The 18,691-nt window shown below is 40.5% G+C and overlaps 1 protein-coding gene across 1 annotated transcript in view; it reads right to left on the bottom strand.

The window, feature by feature from the left end:
- LOC110981419 (uncharacterized) overlaps positions 1–18,691 on the bottom strand; it is a 75,571-nt gene that overhangs the window by 38,132 nt on the left and 18,748 nt on the right. Inside the window, exons 8-18 of the mRNA XM_022238982.2 lie at positions 18,377–18,443; positions 15,992–16,058; positions 7,411–7,438; positions 6,583–6,709; positions 5,461–5,622; positions 4,666–4,780; positions 4,002–4,058; positions 3,794–3,818; positions 2,124–2,220; positions 1,362–1,431; positions 1,028–1,215 (exon numbers count right to left, since the gene is read on the bottom strand). Of these exons, the coding sequence (XP_022094674.2) occupies positions 1,028–1,215; positions 1,362–1,431; positions 2,124–2,220; positions 3,794–3,818; positions 4,002–4,058; positions 4,666–4,780; positions 5,461–5,622; positions 6,583–6,709; positions 7,411–7,438; positions 15,992–16,058; positions 18,377–18,443 (1,003 nt within the window). The remainder of the gene's footprint in view (positions 1–1,027; positions 1,216–1,361; positions 1,432–2,123; positions 2,221–3,793; positions 3,819–4,001; positions 4,059–4,665; positions 4,781–5,460; positions 5,623–6,582; positions 6,710–7,410; positions 7,439–15,991; positions 16,059–18,376; positions 18,444–18,691) is intronic.

The following is an 18,691-nucleotide window of genomic DNA, read 5'->3' as shown; positions in this document are numbered from 1 at the left end:
CACATACCTTGGCCGTTCACACATGCACCATACTAGCAATGAAATCAAGGTGCAAACAATTTCATACTCACACATATGCTTATTGCACAAGTGGAGAATTCAGTCTGTGAATCGGCATGGACGCCTTGAGATGAGGCTAGTACCGCATGGCAAAACCATCTAACCGCAGCAGCAAAACGGAAGACGATATTTCTTGCATTAAATGAAACCTACGAAGCTTGCTGAACGGGCCCTCGGAAGTGTTCGATGAAGAGCAAAGGTTTTAGTCGCAAACATGCGTTTTAAGGCTCAGATATAATGTTAACTTTCTGTTATCATACCACTGCCAAATAAAATGGAGGGTCAAAGGTGCTACGGGGTTCTCATGCTTAGAAGGAGAACACAGTATCCAGACAGGGCAGCGTGCATGTGTCATGTATTCCAGCGATTTCTATTCAACAAACCTTAACACAACACAGGAGGGCGCTATACACTTTTAGTGGTAGACATTAACTCCTATCCAGACAAATGTCCAACATTAACCTACTGTGACCAACAACTGTTGCATGCAAGACCTACTCCGTGACTTCACTGTACACGTATTTAAATGTAATTTTATTTTATACACGAGGAGCGACACATAAATTGCCCGTTGATTAATCATAGTTTTTTATGATCATGCTGGTGGGAAATCAAGGAGAGAGGCCGTATTTATTGTGGGAATTTTTTCAAATTTTCACTTCAGAAAATTATTTTAAAATGTTGCAAACATTGCAAAGTATTTTCAAACAATATTCTTTTTTCTTTTCTTTTTTTTGGGAGAGGGAGTAGTGTTGGGCAAACGGTTTGCATGCATAGTAAAAAAGGAAAAAAACTTCTTCTCCATGCATAGTAGGTTAAGTAAGTTAAACTTACTCTCCTTTCTTATGTTTACTGAGGTGAAACGGAATTTGAATTTCTGAAGCAGAATTCAGGATTTGGCGAAACAGAAAATACCCATTTTTGAAACGGAAAATCATTGGCTCTATAGTTTTCCCACTGAATTTACCGGAAAAACACATTGCTGTCGCCATATTCCTCCTTCTTGATCCAGCCAGCCAATGAGATCACAGCCAGCGCCCGGTCAGGGTAGTGTGTTGCTAGATGCCACGCTCCATGGCCTCCCATAGAGTGACCTGCAAAGAACACATGGTGGGCATCTGCCTTGTTGGGAATCCAGGAAGTATCTTGGCTCAACTGAAAAGCAAAAGTGAACACAGCGAGAAGGATTTAATCAAAATCTGCCTTAACAGAAAGACTCAATTTAAAAACAGAAACTAACAAAGATGTACTAGATGGGAATCATGCTCATTCGTCTGTTGTAAACTTTGGACAAGCGTCACCTTTTGCAGAACTTCCAGGGCTGTCATTGCTGTGAGAGCTCCAGGTCCCTCCCAATTGTGAGCCCCGTGCCTGTATAAACAAGGCAACCATTGAGTTTATTCCACTCAATCTATAAATACCATGAATAATCTCAATCAGGTGCCATTACATGTCCTGAAAGTACTTCAGAAAGAGTATTCTTGTGGTACATGTAACGCTGAAAACTAATGCACACTTTGTTGCTTTATAAAATTTTTTTCAGTGAGGGAAGTCAAATTTTTATGTTAGTAATTTTTGTCCCACTTTTTTCACAAAATGATGGGTTAAGACTGGATGCGGTTTGCCTTATAAACAGTTGGAAAAATAAATGCCACATTTGTCTAAAAGTACTGACCATGTTTTTAGCTTTACTACGAAAAACTTATCACTGTGGCCTTCAAAGTGTACCATTTTTTGTTTTCCACCCATATACTGACATCTGGAACCTGTAGGTGATAAATCTTTTACTTTTCTATCCAGAAAGTACAGGCTTTAATATTTCCCACTTTCAGTGGGTGGAACTCTGCGGCTACCCAGTGGCATGTCCAGGTCTTGGGCCCTGTGGGGGGGAGTTAGATTTTTCTATTCCCAACTTTTGTTTCAATCTTTCGCATCTATGAAAGGACCAGTCGTTTTATGACTAGAGCTAACGCCTATTTAATCATGACCTAAATTCTATGGCTCTTTAAACTGATACAGTCCCCCATGGGATGAAACGTCCCTGTTAGACTGGTCTTCTGTACCTGGTTGGTGCCAGGACCCACGCTGTTTCAAGTCCAAAGATCCATCTGCCATTGTGCATTCTCTTATAGCCATCGGCTTGATTTTGCGCCCTGACTCCTACGACAGCAAAAGACAAATCAATAATAATGGCCATACAACATTTTTAGCAATACACTGACTCTGGCATGGGAGCGTATTTGGCGATTTATTATACCAGACAAAGCCCCCTTAAGTTAAGCCTGGTTTCCATATCGATGTAAGAAATGCCGAGTGACACAATCAAGACACAAACTGCGATGCAGCCACCTGGGAACGTGTCAAGCAGAAGTATCGCCCATAACCTAGACATAACGCAAGCTAACCCCAGATGGATCGGCAAAGTTGAGCCCGGTTCAACTTTACCGACTGTCTGGGTTGAGTTGCTGAGTAGGCCTATACAAACACGCAGGCTGCCATGACGGGCGTACAACAATATTTCTCTCGCTTAGTTCCACTCATTTTGTCCATTTTCTCCTTATTACTGGCATATGCAGCCCCAATCGTGAAAAAAATAGCTGACCATTAACAAACTACATCAAACTGGAGTATCAGTTAGGCTTAAAGAACCACCACTGCCACCTAAAAGGGCATTTTTTGTGAAAATCTTCCGAGTTTCAGATGCCATTTTGTTAATTTTTTTGGGTGGAATGATGTCGCGCAGCATGTCTTCCGCAAATGTCTGCATCTTGACCTCTTCCGGACCGTCTGCATTACAAACGACCATCTGGAAACCAGGCTTTACAGAATGTTTACAAATCAGCATGGCTTGCATGCATATTATAGACCATCAGCTACCCAAATGGTGCACAAAGAAAACGTCAGCAACGTGCTGTCCTTCCCACCCAGTTTATGTCCAATTGGACCTACTATATGTACATGTAGACGTAGAGGTCGTTTCATATTCATGACTGTGTGTCTTTGTCGTGCAAAAGTACATTCTCATGTTTAAATCACAGACATAGCTCAGCAAAAATACTTAAGCGCGAGTTCTACTACGAACATCTTGATGCCTTAAAAATCCTCAATGAACCACTCCTCCTTGGATTCATATGAACCAACAATGTCATGATGTTTTTAAAACATTGAGGGCAATTAGTATATAAAATGGCCTTTGAAGAAATATGTTATTTTAACTATTGGTAAAAATCTCGCAACTTCACCAACATGTTGCCAGAGGGCAAATACTGCTGGGTGCTGATGAGAAATATAAAAAGGGCCTATATAGTTACAGAAAAGTCCAATGAGCCCTGGGTAATATCTTTGAAATTCAAATAGTCCCTAGGGATTAATTTCACGGCAAAGTGATGCATCAATGAAAATTAAGGAAGAAAATGTTATGGGCACTGACTATTCAATCACAAGATGTTGACAACTGTCCCGTCTACATGTATAAGAACAGGACCCTGCCAGGATTACATTCATCAGTTTATCAAATGTATGCAGACCCATAAAACCTGATTGGATGTTATGGTCATCATGGTGCAGAGAAAAAAAATATCACTTTTCCAACCCAGCAGAGCCATTTGGAATTTAACCCCAAACACAGCAGATATACATTATTTAAACAAAGACATAGAGTCAATAACAATTTCCCGGAACACTTATATACAACCTCTATTCTCAGCAACACCCATGCATTATCCTGAATTACCTGTTCCATGAAGAGTCATCAACACCTGCATAATGAAAGCAAATCAAAGAACTGTAAAAGATGTTTTGGTACCATATGAAAAAAAATGTACAGAGTTTTAATTAACTTCCGAAAGGGTTTACAACTATATACACGTAAAACTTGCTTGACTTTCTGCAATGTAGATCAAGAATTTGGTGGTATTCATCACTGATGATCGAGTACTTACTGGACAGACATTGTTGGGACAATCTTCCAGTGGCTGAATGGCAGCTGCATGTTGGACCTCCATGGGGTTAAGAACAATCAATGAGCAGATTTGCAATGGTGATAAAACTCACAGAATAGAGGACGGGTAAAAAGTTGAAGCAGTAAAGTGAACTAAGTATTCATTCAAATTTTTATACGGACATGTCATGTCACACACTTTTTAAATGCGAAGTTTTAGGTCAAGTTTCATATGAAACGAGTAAATGTAGGCTTTTCACCCAGTCTTTAAATCTGTCAAGCCCTACGATTAAATACTGAAGGGATAGACAACAGTGGGATGGTATTTTTACTGTTTGTGCCAACTGCACATTGAAACCCACCACATCTTTGTGTGTGTATATGTATGTGAACACACTCTCCAACTTCTGAGTAACATCTCTCACTACAATGCCAAGTTTCCAGCAGCTAGATTTAAACTAACAGTCGCAAATCAGAACAAACACCATTAACAGCCATCTCCAGCGCCACTCCGAATCTTTTTTTCTTAATTGAGACTGTCTTTAAAATATGCTTAAACAAACCTGGGGCAAACCTTTATGTTCTTTCAGCGACGAGTTCTCTGATGTGGGGGAAAAAAAAGAGAAAGTCCAGTGCAGCTATATGCAGAGTGCGCAAGAACTTACCGAGCCATCATGATCAAAGAATGTAAACAGAAAAGACTCCCCTACTTTGCGACACCTCAGTGTTATGGGGAGTTGTTGAGAACCACTTCCTGAGGAAGACACCTCAAGCACCAGTCTACAATAAAAGAAGATAACAGCAGGACTGAGGCGCATCATTGAAGCAAGCAAAACGAGTCAAATTCACTCTGCAATATCCACTCTGTGTCATAATACAGATTTGGGTCAATACAGTGGTTCTTGGCTTTAAAGTCAGAAGTTGGCAGGTATGTGCATTTTTGAAACTTAAAATTTTCAGCCAAAAGTAGCACCATCGCCAAGTGGTAAAGAATGTCCTGGATTTCGGTAAATTTCAGGATGGTCTCAATAAAATTTAGAATTCATTAAAAAAAATACATAAAATTTGAGCTTAGAACAGGAGTAATCATCCGCTGAATATAATGTTGTCATAATCAGTTTAGTTAAGTCGAGGGGGTTTTTGGTTGTCTTTTTTTTAAAAACTATCAACAAACACCGTTTGTTCCATGTGAACATTGAGGAATGTTCCAAGTCAAGAGACGATGCAGAATCATATCCTGAGGAATGGGCATCCATGTGTACACACATGAATGGGAGTGAATGAATGAAAAATGTTCATGACTACGTTCACACACGGCATGTGCTTGTACAGTGGCAACATTCAATCACTGTTCAACTATCCCTATGATCACTGATCTGCCTCAGAGGCGAAACAAATACATGACATCAGGGGCGTTAATTTCATGGTCCTACCATGTATAAGCCACTGAAGATACTCACGATGTATCACCAGAGCATCCTTGATCATTGAGAGGTGGCGCTTGCTGGAATGTTACCGCAACCACTAGAGTCTGACCAGGAGCTATATTAACTGGTAGGCCTGACTCCTTCACCTGGTGCAACTCCAGAGGAGGCCCCTGGCCCTGTCTTGCCATGGTGACTCTGTGGACGAATAGAGACAACCTTCGTGACAAACAGATTTTTCCGTGGCCACCAATACAGACAAAATGCACTGGTTGGATATTTAAGAAACATTCACTAACAAAACCAAGGGTTATGATCCTGTAAGAATTACAAATAGATACATGTTTCTTATCAGATGTTATCATCTAGATCAGCACAACCAAAAGAGCATCAATGTGAAGATCTTGAGGTTCTGTGTCATCATCAAAGACTGGCTCCTATTGAACACTGTGTCTTTGTAGTTGGGCAGATCTTGCCCTTGTCTGGCAAACTGGCACAGTGGGTGGCACTTGTTTTTGGCATACAAACAAGATACCAAGTTGTGTAAGAGCACAAGGTGATGTACTGTTGAAGTTGGCAGTCTAAGATTTTAACCGCTCGCAGAAGGTATTATTTTGCCAACTTTTAATACTGCCAAATGCCATGAAGACTGATTCCTCTGTTCATTACTTGTCCAGTATTTCTCACTGCAACCTTACAGGTTTAAACACTTCAAGGTACTGGTAATGTAAGCCTGTACAGAGTGATAATGGACAGTTGTGGGCAGCAACGAAGTTCAAGTGCAACATATGATCTGCCTGTAGACTTTTCAGATTTTTGTACATCTGTAAAAAGCAATGGCAGAATAGCATTTACATGTACAATGCCAGCTGGAGGTCAGTTGGCGCATGCTTGGCTGTTTAACCCATCAGCAATGCCCAGGATTACAGGGGGCCTGCTCATGTTGACACATCATCTGGGGCGAAGCGGTTGAAGTCAATCGCTAACTTAAGTGTGCTCTTACCTCTTTCGACTCTCTTGAATCCTCATATTGACATGCTACACGAGTTGTTGCCTCAAGATTACAAACCATAAAGCAGCTTATCCAACTCTCAGATCAAACACTCTACCAATCTGCCTTGTGCAATCAAGTCGTAGCGTAAGAATGCAAAAGCTTACCGGATATTCTTGAGCCATTTTTCAGACTGTAGATTTGTGACCGGAAGAGCCAAGACATTGCCAAAAATGTGGCCTTCGACTAGATCTGGCAGCATGGTGGGTTGATGAACCTCAAAGGTTTCTGAGCCTAAAACATGGCAGTACAAAAAAACATTCACTATCACGACTACTGAACATGTACAACTCAATCTTAATTATCAGCTATTCATCAATAGCAAAGTTTGGCAGAAAATTACTTTTCAACTGTTTAGTGTGTCTGAGTCTAAACTTAATGAATGCAGCAGGTCACAATGATACTCATTTTCCACATGTGAGTTAATTTCCTTTGTCAAGTGGGTTCCTTTTCCACTGTCAAGTTGGTACATGTCCCAAGGACATCATGTCTAAAACAGGTTTCATGAAGATTAACGTCCAGAGAAAATTTTTAAACAACCATTTTATTGTCTTTAACCATTTTTAAATCTATGCAGCATGCAGGATACAGCATCTTTGCATATGAATTAAGAAAAACCGATGCGCTGATTCATTTTATTTGCAACAGAAAGCTGTATTCTCTATTTTGATGAATCACAATATTTGACACAAGGATTAACATAGGTATAACGCGGATCATATGAATGAACACTGTGTTTCTGACTGTGCAAAGTGTATAAAAATTGTGACTCAATTGAACAGTAGCTCTTGCAACCTTTACAGGACTACGTGTACGTCCAACGTGGGTGCCGCACAAATAACTCTGGCCACATGCGGCTCAAGTTTGAAAGAGATATATAGCTGCTCTTGGCTATGAATGATTAAAAGTTTGACAAGGATGTGCATTAAACTTACCGGCTGATTTAAAACTGCATTTTAGAACCTTTAGAACATAAAGCACACATAAAAAGAACACAAATTTACAAACAATCTGTTCAACACAAAACAAAAGTGACCCCCCCCAAAAAAAAAACCTGCAGGTAATTTTAAGTTGTTTAGAGGGAAGGAAATCAGTTGATGAATGCACTGCCTCTATTCAGTTAGAAAGGCCATTGTTTAAAGGAGAAGAGAGAACGCGCATATGGATAATGAAAACAACGCTTAGGGTGATCAATTTGTCTTGAACGGTGATGCACACTATATGAAGTCCAGGTACATGTCTGTGTATGTACATACATACATGTAGAAAATGAATATGTCTACAATTTATGTTGATAAAATACATTCACAGTAACAAGGAATTCGCTCATGCTTCAAACAACATGAAGTTTGAATTCTTTTGAGAAACAGCCTGATTAATCTGTCTTCCAACATTCAGGAATAAAAATAAAATGACATTTCAAACCTACTGACATAAACACACAAACTGCAAACACATGGCAACATACACGTACACGTAAAAAACACAAATGCAATAGCTTGTACTCAAATCGATATGAGACAAAGTTTTGACAATACAATAAATAAAATCAGCAAAACCATACACTGTTACCAACATTAGCCATGTTTATGAAACACCATAAAGCCATCAAGGTCAACTTTCCATCTACTAAACTGTTCCAGTTTCCACAAGTAATGGTTCACACTTTGCAATACTTTTCTTCTCCACACAAAGACAGAAAGAGTGAAGAGGAGTTTGGCTTATCAACTTGGAAATGACCTGATGGCACTGATTTATTGCTGAACATGGTACGATCTACCGTCTAACCTGTTTTTAATTTATATGTAGGCCTTACAGTCACCTTTTTTCAATCAATTATTTAATAAGTGAGGAATAATGTGATGGGCAGCTTAAACTAGTATGTGACAAAACCATGGGTGAGATCCATTATCATTATGCATGAGGGTTTTAAACAAACATAGGAGTCAAAATTTCATGTGAAACCAGAAAAGTTCTTCAATCTGGTCAGTTTGTGGCACTGGGATCTTCCTAGGCCAAACCTTCAAGTTTGTTGGGACCATGCAGTCTCACACCCGTTAGAGTGTAACTGATCTCCCCAAACCCAAGCTTTCCCCGGATGAGAGACCACTCAGAGCAACCTTAAGGCAAGGGAGCAGGTCTGTTTTGGAGGAAATACTTTATACTGCCGAATATGATTGTAATTATTGTTACGATCCGAAAAACTATATAAGAAGAGTAATTATTCAAACGCCTTAATTTTCTCCGATGCAACAAAGAAATCAAACAAGATCACACTGGTATATGAACAAAAAGTTATGATTTAATGATAACGTTACACTCACCATGTAAAGAAAATAATAACAGAGAAAGTGCTGATTGGAACTAGTTAACAATGATATGGAATATCTCATATAAACTACATGTAAGTGTTCTGACAGGCAAGAACTTGCCAGGCACTACAGTGAAGAATGCTGGACTCCACAGATGGCAAAAAACAGTTCAGTCCTTGACGGTGCAACAACAAGCTGCAACGGGGATGAAGACCACGTCCAATAAGAATGACTGGGCTCCGACGAAACGGCGAGGGCATGATGACCATCGCAAATATGGGACTTGATGCTCCCACAAACTGGAAATGAATTCAGTTTATAGATAAACTGTCTCTTCTGGAACAAAATTCAGGTTTGCACTTCACTTGGTCTGGACGAACTTTTCTTACAAGTGTCGCTTCACAGATAACTCACCACCACAGGTTGAAATGGTGCAGAAGTCAACAAGTCAAAGGCTTCTCACAGCCTGTGTACGGTAGTATTGCCTTCCGAAATCTCCCTTTCGGTACGAGTCTCTCTCTCTCTGTTTTTATAGTCTACAATTCTCCAAGAAATTTCTTTTCATTACGTAATTTTCTTAAAATAGACTTTTTAGCATTACTTAATCTTACAAGAAATCTCCAGACTATAGGCTAGATAACTGGAAATATTGTCAGCTTATAAGAAATTTCCCAGACGTACAACAAGAATATTCATGACTACTGGTCATTACCTTTGGCCAATGGTCAAAAGCGGGTCACACACAGAATCGTGTGAGGTACAATTACATAATCTGCCATGCATACAGAGACTCTACACGTAAACGTAACATTATATACACTCTGTGAACGGTACAATTGAACCTGCAAGACAACGGCATTGTCGGCACAACAAATATCAAATATGATGATTTATTCAACAATAGTCAAGGAATACACAGTGATGATTGAGACTTGATTGGGTCTGCTTTATTACCAGGGTCCTTTAATACAATGGAAGACAACTGCTCACATCACCTGCCGTAATGCGCACAGCATAAACAATGCACAACAACGTAAGCAATGCACAACAAAGAAAGCAGTGCGCTTCCAAGTCAGCGATGTACTACATGTACCAAGTCAGCAACACACAATCAGTAATCTACAGGTACATGTACCTCAGAGTGAAGCATGTGCTCCCGTATCAACAATGCTCACTTGAACCCGTAGTGTTCACTTCAATAAGCAATGCTCAATCAGTACCAACAGTAACCGATTCAAAACGCAACTTTGTATGGCCAGCGCATCAGTACTGCACAGCATAACTTAATACAGCCATGGTTCATACACTCATCAGCCATCAATCTGATCTTGTACACAGTGTAAGGGGCAGTAAATATCCACAGTTGGCACAATTTTGTTAGACTTAAGAATACCGGTACATAAACAGTCAAAATGGTACTGTACATGTCAACAAATTTTTATGATAGCTGATTCATCAAGCTCCACAAATTTTATCTAGAAGAGCCTTAATGAGAACTTGTAATCTATGGACCATTTCAGGTGTCCATATTTCTGCTTTATACGCCGATTGAAAAGTTGTAAGTTTTTCCATTTTTTCTATGAGGACAAAATTTTATCATCTAATTGTTAAAACAAAACTGATGTGTCCAAAACGAGAACTCTTCTTACAAAACTCTAAAGGTTGTCAAAACAAAACAAAATTAAGAAACAAGCAAACTTTAAAAATTTGTTGCTCACTTAGTCTCCCAGGTCAGCCAGATTCATCCACAACAACTTGTCTTAGGAATACTCGACTGTGATCTTCAGTTCCAAAGATTTCTCTGTCCAGCCATAACTGTGTTGTGGTGCAGACCTTCGCCACCACTGTTCTCATCTTCTACTTTTTAGTATGTCTCAGACTAGGACACTTCCGGTAGTGGATGGTGTTTGCCCCCCTCTTCCATGCAGGGCAAGGAGGATGCAGTGGATGGATAGTGGGATGCCTGAGCCTCTTTCCTGATCATGTGCAGCATCCCTTCTTCCAAATACGGTGGCAGCTCCTTTTCCATATTTGCTACCACGTCCAACTCCTCCAACTGGCCTGAACCTGGCAATCACTCCCGCGGTTGTCCCTTCACAGGCAATTCTTTTCTCCTTTCCAGGATTACAGATCCGAAACATCAGCTTCAGTCTCAACCAGAGATCTGGCCAGCATCAAGCCTTTCTTGGCTAAGTCACCACCACCCTCAACCAGTTCTACCGGGGCTGGCCCGAGAAGGTTGGTGCCCTTCTGAGCAATTTTGCTCGGGACCACAGCTTCCTGATCTGGTGGGATTACTGTAATTTCGGACACCAATCGCGCACAGGCATTCACACACTTACAGATACCACATATGAGTACAATTCATTCAAAAAATAAAAAGACTGGCTCTATGTCTCTATCCCTTCCATTGCAGTATTTTGATCATCTATTCAAAATCACCCACATTAATAGTAATAATAGCCCGGTAACAGTCTCAAGCAATTTATGAGTAGTTATGCACCTCTCACTTCCCACCAGCAGTCAGCCCATGACAAAATAACGAGCCCAATGGGAAAATTTCCCACCATCTCAGATTTTCCCAGTGAACAATCACTTCAACATGAGGCACATACATGTAGTTCTCTATATCTCGTCCCCTCCCATATCATTCATCATATCAAGTACGGGTAACATGCAAAGTATGTTTCATCGGCAGCTACATGTATTTTCTAATGATGTCTCATAGACTCCCAATGTACCACTACAGTGTCTAAATGGGTAGCTTTCATGGAAGTCTCCAGAACTAATCTAGATTTTTGGCTTTGCTGCAAGAAGTCGCACGCCCTATTCAAAACAATGGTAACTACCTGACTACAGCTGTGCTGAATGCACAAGTGACTGCTAACCTCTATTCTACAGCAGGATGCACAGCTCCTTTCATATGCAGTAATCCTCTGTCAAACTAACTTTCTTTAGTCACTTCCTCTATGCTTACAGCACATACTGATTTACATGCATCCCTACATGTAACTATAACCCTACGCAAATCAGAACATGGAAAAGCCCACACAGAAATATCTTGTATGTGAATACGGAAACATTCATTGTGGCAGGGGTAGGCGTGAATACTGGCGGAGGTTACCTAATATGGGGCACAGGTCTTTTATCCTGGAATGCCAATACCAGCACCAAATATATCCCACATAAATACACTGTATTTATTAGCCTTATACATTGTACTAGAAGGTGAGCAGTTACCCTACAGCAAGGGAGATAATTAACGAACGGTGGACAAAGCCGGGAGGTTCATTTGGTGGAAGTATACCACCACCTGCAGAAGGCAGGACTATAGCGGTATCAGGGAAACCTTAATAAACCTCAGAGTGACACAGGGTTTCAAGGACAATAAATCAGTGTAATAGGTTTATTGCAATCAACAAGGTACAACATAAGCACAACACAGAGTTTATTTACACAGTATTCCTCAAAAGGCAACTCAGTATGCCTCGTAAACCTAACCACCTGGCAACTCTCACATAAGCTAAGATTCCCACTGCTATCTAGCAGCAATATTTCTCATATAATCTGGGTGGAGTGTTACCAAACGATAACAACCCTCACCAGGCCATCCAGGGTCAATTAAACCTGGGGATAACTCAGCTGTCGATCATGCAATATATTGTAGCGTGTCCTACGGATTAGGGTCCGACGCTAGTATACATGTAGATACACACACAGTCACAGATCGCTGTTCTGGTCAAGAAATCTCAGTTTTATTGCTGTAGCGTCAACAACAATGTGGTTTTTCAGACAAGCTCTAAACATGGCGCCCGTCGGCAGAGACTGCGCAGGCGCGAGGCAGGAAAACCGCGGGCCGTTTGCATACCAGTGGGGGCAGCCAGCCAACTCCATGCGGGTCCGAGCTGGCGCCCCCACTGGCCATACGCGCCGGCGTTACAATATGGTGCTCACAGATGGCAAGCAATTAAGAACAAATCACCGTTCCAATAGCTCTCAGCCAAGGGTTAACTACCTATGCTCAAGACTGTTCCCACACTAATCCAGGCCCAATAAACAGTTCATTCCTTTATACAAATTCAAAATATTTACAGCATGTATGTTCTGTTCTACAAGCTTTCTATTTAATTTATCTCAACAATTTTGCACGTAGTTGTAATGCTCAACAACTAACAAAACCTTATTATAATCTTACTTCTATTGTAAACACTAGGCCTACTAGAAAAAATGACATCTTGGATTAACATGTAACACCAAATCAATTAGAACTAAAGAGCAATCACACGTACTACATGTTCACCTGATTTATTCGTCATTTATACAACCATACTGGCAGAGGCAAGATACAGGGATCACGACGTCCAGCTCCTTCCCGACTGATCAAGGGCATACTGGCTTGCATCCAAAGCTGTCCAGTATGTCTGGTAGCTGACCTCATCCAACAGATTCACTCCATGTGAAAGCGTTTCAGAATATCTCCATGGTAGCCACTCCAACCTTCTCGCATTGATGACGTCCAGTATCCTCCACAGGGATGTCACTCGCTCTAGATTGGGGTTGGCTCCTGTAGCAGTTCATTTTTACAAATAACATGTGTGAAGTCCGTGTTCCTTTAATGAGTAACATCGGAGGGCATTTCCTGAACTATTTACAGCTTCCTCCTTGTCCTCGCTCCTTCCAGGACCAACTGTTTTAGAGCCTCCGGAGGGCTCTCACTTGCTGAACTTTACTCACACCCTCCTCCACTGCATATCTACGTAAGCAGATTGAGAAACGTCTTTGATCTCTTCCACTCCTCATCCTTCAACTATCGAGTCCACTGGCAACTTTGTCTCCCTGGTGAGCATCTCATGTTAGTTGACTCACCAGTTGATTCCTGGGGAGCACACAGATATCCCAATCATGCGTATCGCAGACACTCATTCCGGTCAAACTGTACCCTCTTCGGTTCAATCATCACAGTGACAATGTTGATCAAAGTCTTACTGAACTCTTTAACCAGCCCATCCGACTTTGGAGTTCTACCGTACGCTGTAGTTTGAGTCTTAAATATTCGCAAAACCCTACACATCTCAGCAAACACGGCTGAATCGAGGTTTGTCCCTATTCAAACTCCAATAGCATTCATGTCTAGGATGTAGTCACTGTCTGGAACGGGGTAAGCTAAAACAGGTGCTGTTTGCAACCTCTGTTTTAGCTCCTTAAATGTCTGCTGGCAAGCCTCTGTCCAAATGAAGTCCCTGCACATTGCAACGTCTGTGCGTAAGTTCTGCAAGCTTTTAAGACACACCGATTGGGTTGGCATGACATTGAAATGCACTTTAAATGGGTTTGCAACCATCTGGAAACAAGGATTTTCTTGTTTTTAATAGGTTTATGGATGTTTATGGAAAAAGGGCACAGTGGCCAAGGTAAATAAAGGGCAAGGCAAAACTGTCTGTGAGGACAAAGATTTTTTGTGGGGCACCTCGGCCAGTGAGAAGGGCAACAACGGCACTGACAGTCATGGCCGTCATTCATTTCAAGGCCTGCTGATAATCTTTGCTAAGGTAAACCTTGCTCCGGTCAACAAATCATGCAGGTGACTTGGAAGGTCTCTTTCAACCTTATCCACACATTTCTGACCAACACCAGCAACAAACTATTACCAAAGATTCTCACTGCTATCAGACAGTGATATTTATCATACCGGTTTAATCTACGTGGAGTGTTAATCCTAACACTCCTCAATCCTTCACCTGTTGGAAGACTGAGGAGTGTGAGGGTTAATGTAATGAAGGGATCATAACCCTTACCATCCAGGGTCAATTTATTCAAGGGACAATAATAGATAACTCAGCTGTCATCCAACCTATGGTGTTTACAAACGGCAAGCATTCACAACGAAGTACCGTACCACTAGCTCTCAGCCAAGGGTGAACCACCTACACTCAAGACTGTTCCCACACTAATCCAGACCCAACATTCCACCTACATGTACCGGTCAATACAGTGTGTCTGCACGCAGCGCTCTTGATGCAGCGTCCTACAATACTACAGCAACCTCACAGCACACAAGGCACAATGAACTGCACACAGCATTTCAACGTGACCCTGTCACTCTACAACCCAACAGCGAACTACATGTAACTGAGGAACTAACCGAGGACCAAACAGCGAACTAACCCTAAAGCAAGTCCCAATTCCCAGACCTACATGTAGTGCCATAAGCATTGCTGATTGATCAACTTAACACATGCATAAATAATTAATGAGTTAGACTGGCACTCATATCAACCTCTGTTCAGCCACAATATACAACAAATGCAATTATATCTCTGTCTTGAATACTGTTCTCTCACGAGCTAGTATAATTCAGAATTGTATACCTAAATATATTTCATGCGCATGAACGCACATGCCCCCACAGTGTTTAGAATAATGCAGGGGATACCCTGCACGATATGCCGTAAAGGGGGACCCCTTAATGTGATGGCTATTGTGCCTACCGCACCCCCCTTGGAGATCTGAAAGGAATTCCAAAGATTCCATCAACACAAAGGAAGACACAATAGAGGTGGTGCCCCTTTGTTGCATATCTTGCATCATATAATGTAGGGACTGCTTTATATTCAAAGACTCCTTTACCGCCCTTAATTGCTCTCAGAAAACAAAAGCAGAGATATGACAAAACAATTGTTGACTGCTGTGATGTGTGATATACACTGTTTAAACATGCGCATTCACAGCTGTCTTGAAGGGAGCCTTTCTATTCTTACTCTTCCAAGGAATGATACATGAAAGTCATGTAGTCTTTTGTTGGGCTGTCTCCAACAAAAGTGGATCTATAACCACAATTTTTGGGGGGAGAGGTAAAAAATGGATAGCCTTTGTGCTTTGCCAATGTAGCTAAATTTTAGTGCTACTTTCATGCATTGGGATGGGAAATGAAATTGTTCCCTCAAAAAAAATATTGTTTCTTTATATTTCAAAAAAATACATATTTTTGATTTTTCTGCCCTCCCCTTTTTTGAGGCAGGACGTGCTATGGCCCAACTGCCCACCTGGTTCTGCCAATGATGTCCCCAGCACAACTTTTAATTCAAGTCTGTATATACAATCTAAACTGCAAGTCCACGTGTCTACCAATCTATAAGATCACTACTTCTCTGTTTATAAATCATTAATACTCGTCATGTTTCCTAATCAAAGCTTGCTGGCCTACCTGAGTTTGTTTGGCTCTCAATCTGATGTAAACAGTGTGAATACCAGGTGATAGTGAAACACTAAACCTGCACAGAAACACATGAAAGGAAATGTCAAAACAAAGTAACTTTTTCATGATTTGAGCAGAAAATGCTTGGGCAACTGAAAAATACAAAGCGCATATACAAATGACAAACCTCACAATGATTTCAGGAATGCATATCACGGCTTGGGCCGTTTTCAACTTTAATAATGCACATGACCGTGCCAGTAATTCAAAATGATGTGTACCTGATCCCAAAACACAAGTCGAAAAGATTTTATACGACAAAGAGCAAAGTGAGCTAACTTTATTCTGACAATTTGATTACCTACATGTACTTCGGCAATCTTGAAGAAAATGGAAATGTGGGTGAACAATGTTGAGTGGTCTCATTGATTTCCACTTTGCAATTGCTCTTAAGGTCTTTCCCACATGTTTGCTCTGACGACGTGTGACTCATTGTGTTTAATAGATTGGGTAAGTAAGTTACAAGGAGCAATAAATGGTAGCATGATGTTCCACTGTGCCGGCTATACGTGTAAGTGATGAGACTGGGCAAATTCAGTTTCCGCTCTCAGTAACTAGAATTGAATTTGCATATTTTCATATTAACTAGACACATGGTCAAAATGACACAGGGCCAATGCAATTGCAGCAATCCAATCCCACATGAAACAAAGATACATGTAGAAGTACGCATGGATCCAGGCTTACAGGAAGATGGGAATTTCAGTTACAAAGACCAAGTCTGAACTGACTAACACACTACACCAACCGCATGTACATATGAAGCTTTGTGAGTGCAATGGAAGAAGTAATTATGAGGTGGCAGAATAAAAGTTCCACTCCACAAGGCAAAAACAATCCCCAGCCTACAGAAAGACATTCAATCTTACGGGTCAGATACATGTATAGATCTGCCAACATGCCTTACTCCTTCCTGAGGTCTGGCATTTATTTACCCCGCAACAGATTCAAAATTTAAATAAATTGAAGGCTCATTTTAATACCTTTTAATCTATTGTGTGGTAGTGCCTGACCTCAGGAAAAAGTACAGCTAAGTTGGCATGTCTGCATGTACATGTACATGCACCTACCTTAGCAACTGTTACATGTATAGTATATTGTGTTCACACATTTTTACTACTGCATTAATGCTTTACGTACATTGCAGTTGCTTTTTGCTTTCACTTATATGTGATTAAATTACTCATTTATTTATCTCAACATTTGCATATTCTCCATTGCTTTAAATCTGTTTTATACAGTAAATGTAATTAACTTATTGATTTTTTACTTATTTATTTTACTTTATTGATTTTTAAATTCATTTATGAAGCAAAATTTTCGTAACTGACTTTAAAACAGACTTTCATTTGATGATGTAAGAATTAACTACATGTATGCTGAAGTAGCAAATTACCGGCACAAAGGTGGGGACACTTCTTGCTCAGTTTCATTTAATGTTGGCTCTGAAATGAGCTGTTTGGTATGTTGTGGCCCACCTTTGGCAACGGATGTGGTCACTGGTAATGTTGACCGGTTGGTTGTTAGATGTATATGCGGTATTTTATTTTTCTGCAGGGGAGTTTTACATGTACATGTATATGTAAGTGGTCATTATGAATATGCGGTCCCTGAATACAGGGGTAGCTACATGTATTAAGGCAGGCTTGACTGTACAATTACATAAAATTAACCCTAACCCCCAAGGGTGTGTGTGAAATCGTATGAAAATTGCAGGATTTTGGACTGTTGGGGTTGTAATGGTGATTTTTCACACCTCTATTTTGAATACTGTTTTTTATTGGCCCAGAGAGACTATGTGACACGGTGACATAACTGCATGCCACACTCACCATTTGACTCACATTAGTCAGCATGCAATGTACTAAAGTATGATATCACACGCCCTGCAGTGCACAGGATAATGCAGGAACTACTAATTGCTACTGTTTAACAATTCCTTTGCCACCCTTAATTTCCCTGTGAAAAGAGTGAAAAACATCAAGACAGAGATATGAAAAAACAACTGTTGACTGCATGATGTGTGATACATTTTAAAACAACCTCAGGTACGCTTAGCGCCCAAAGCAAATCCAAGGGTGCTATATGAATCCCTCAGGTTTTCAAAACGTCATATCCCATATCACAGCGGTCACCAACTGTTAAATATCAAGTGATCATTCTTATATACTGCTAATTCAATGGCAGGTGATCCAACAATCCATCTTTTCAAGATGTTCTATGATAGAGTGGTACTGACAAAAAACTCATCTGTGTGTATTTAATGTAAATACTCCGAAGGGCAACTGCAAAACTTATTTCAGAAAAGTTTGCTAACAAATATTGAGACCTTACCAGTATCGTTCACGCCGATAGACATCAGCCACTATGATGACATCATCAACAAAGATAGTGTGTACACCTTGACGTAAGGCAACAAAATGTAACAAATCAGATGGCTAGGATACCACAGTTAAGAAATATACGCTGTGCATATATAGCAAGTTCCATAACATTTCTAAAATCTCAGAGACTGAATATTTTTTCAAAAGCGATATTTTACCAAGGAAAGCATAGCAAAACATACATGACCATTAAGAAGACAGCTACATGTAAGCTCAGTTTTTGAATTTCAGATATTGGTACAAGAGTTCCATGCCTGGTCTTAAT

The sequence above is a fragment of the Acanthaster planci genome, linkage group LG01 (assembly GCF_054643075.1).
Source record: "Acanthaster planci isolate LZ-2023a linkage group LG01, COTS_SCS, whole genome shotgun sequence".
NCBI classification, from domain to species: domain Eukaryota; kingdom Metazoa; phylum Echinodermata; class Asteroidea; order Valvatida; family Acanthasteridae; genus Acanthaster; species Acanthaster planci.
Note: the sequence above shows the minus strand (reverse complement) of the source record. Positions and strands in the feature narration are given on the sequence as shown.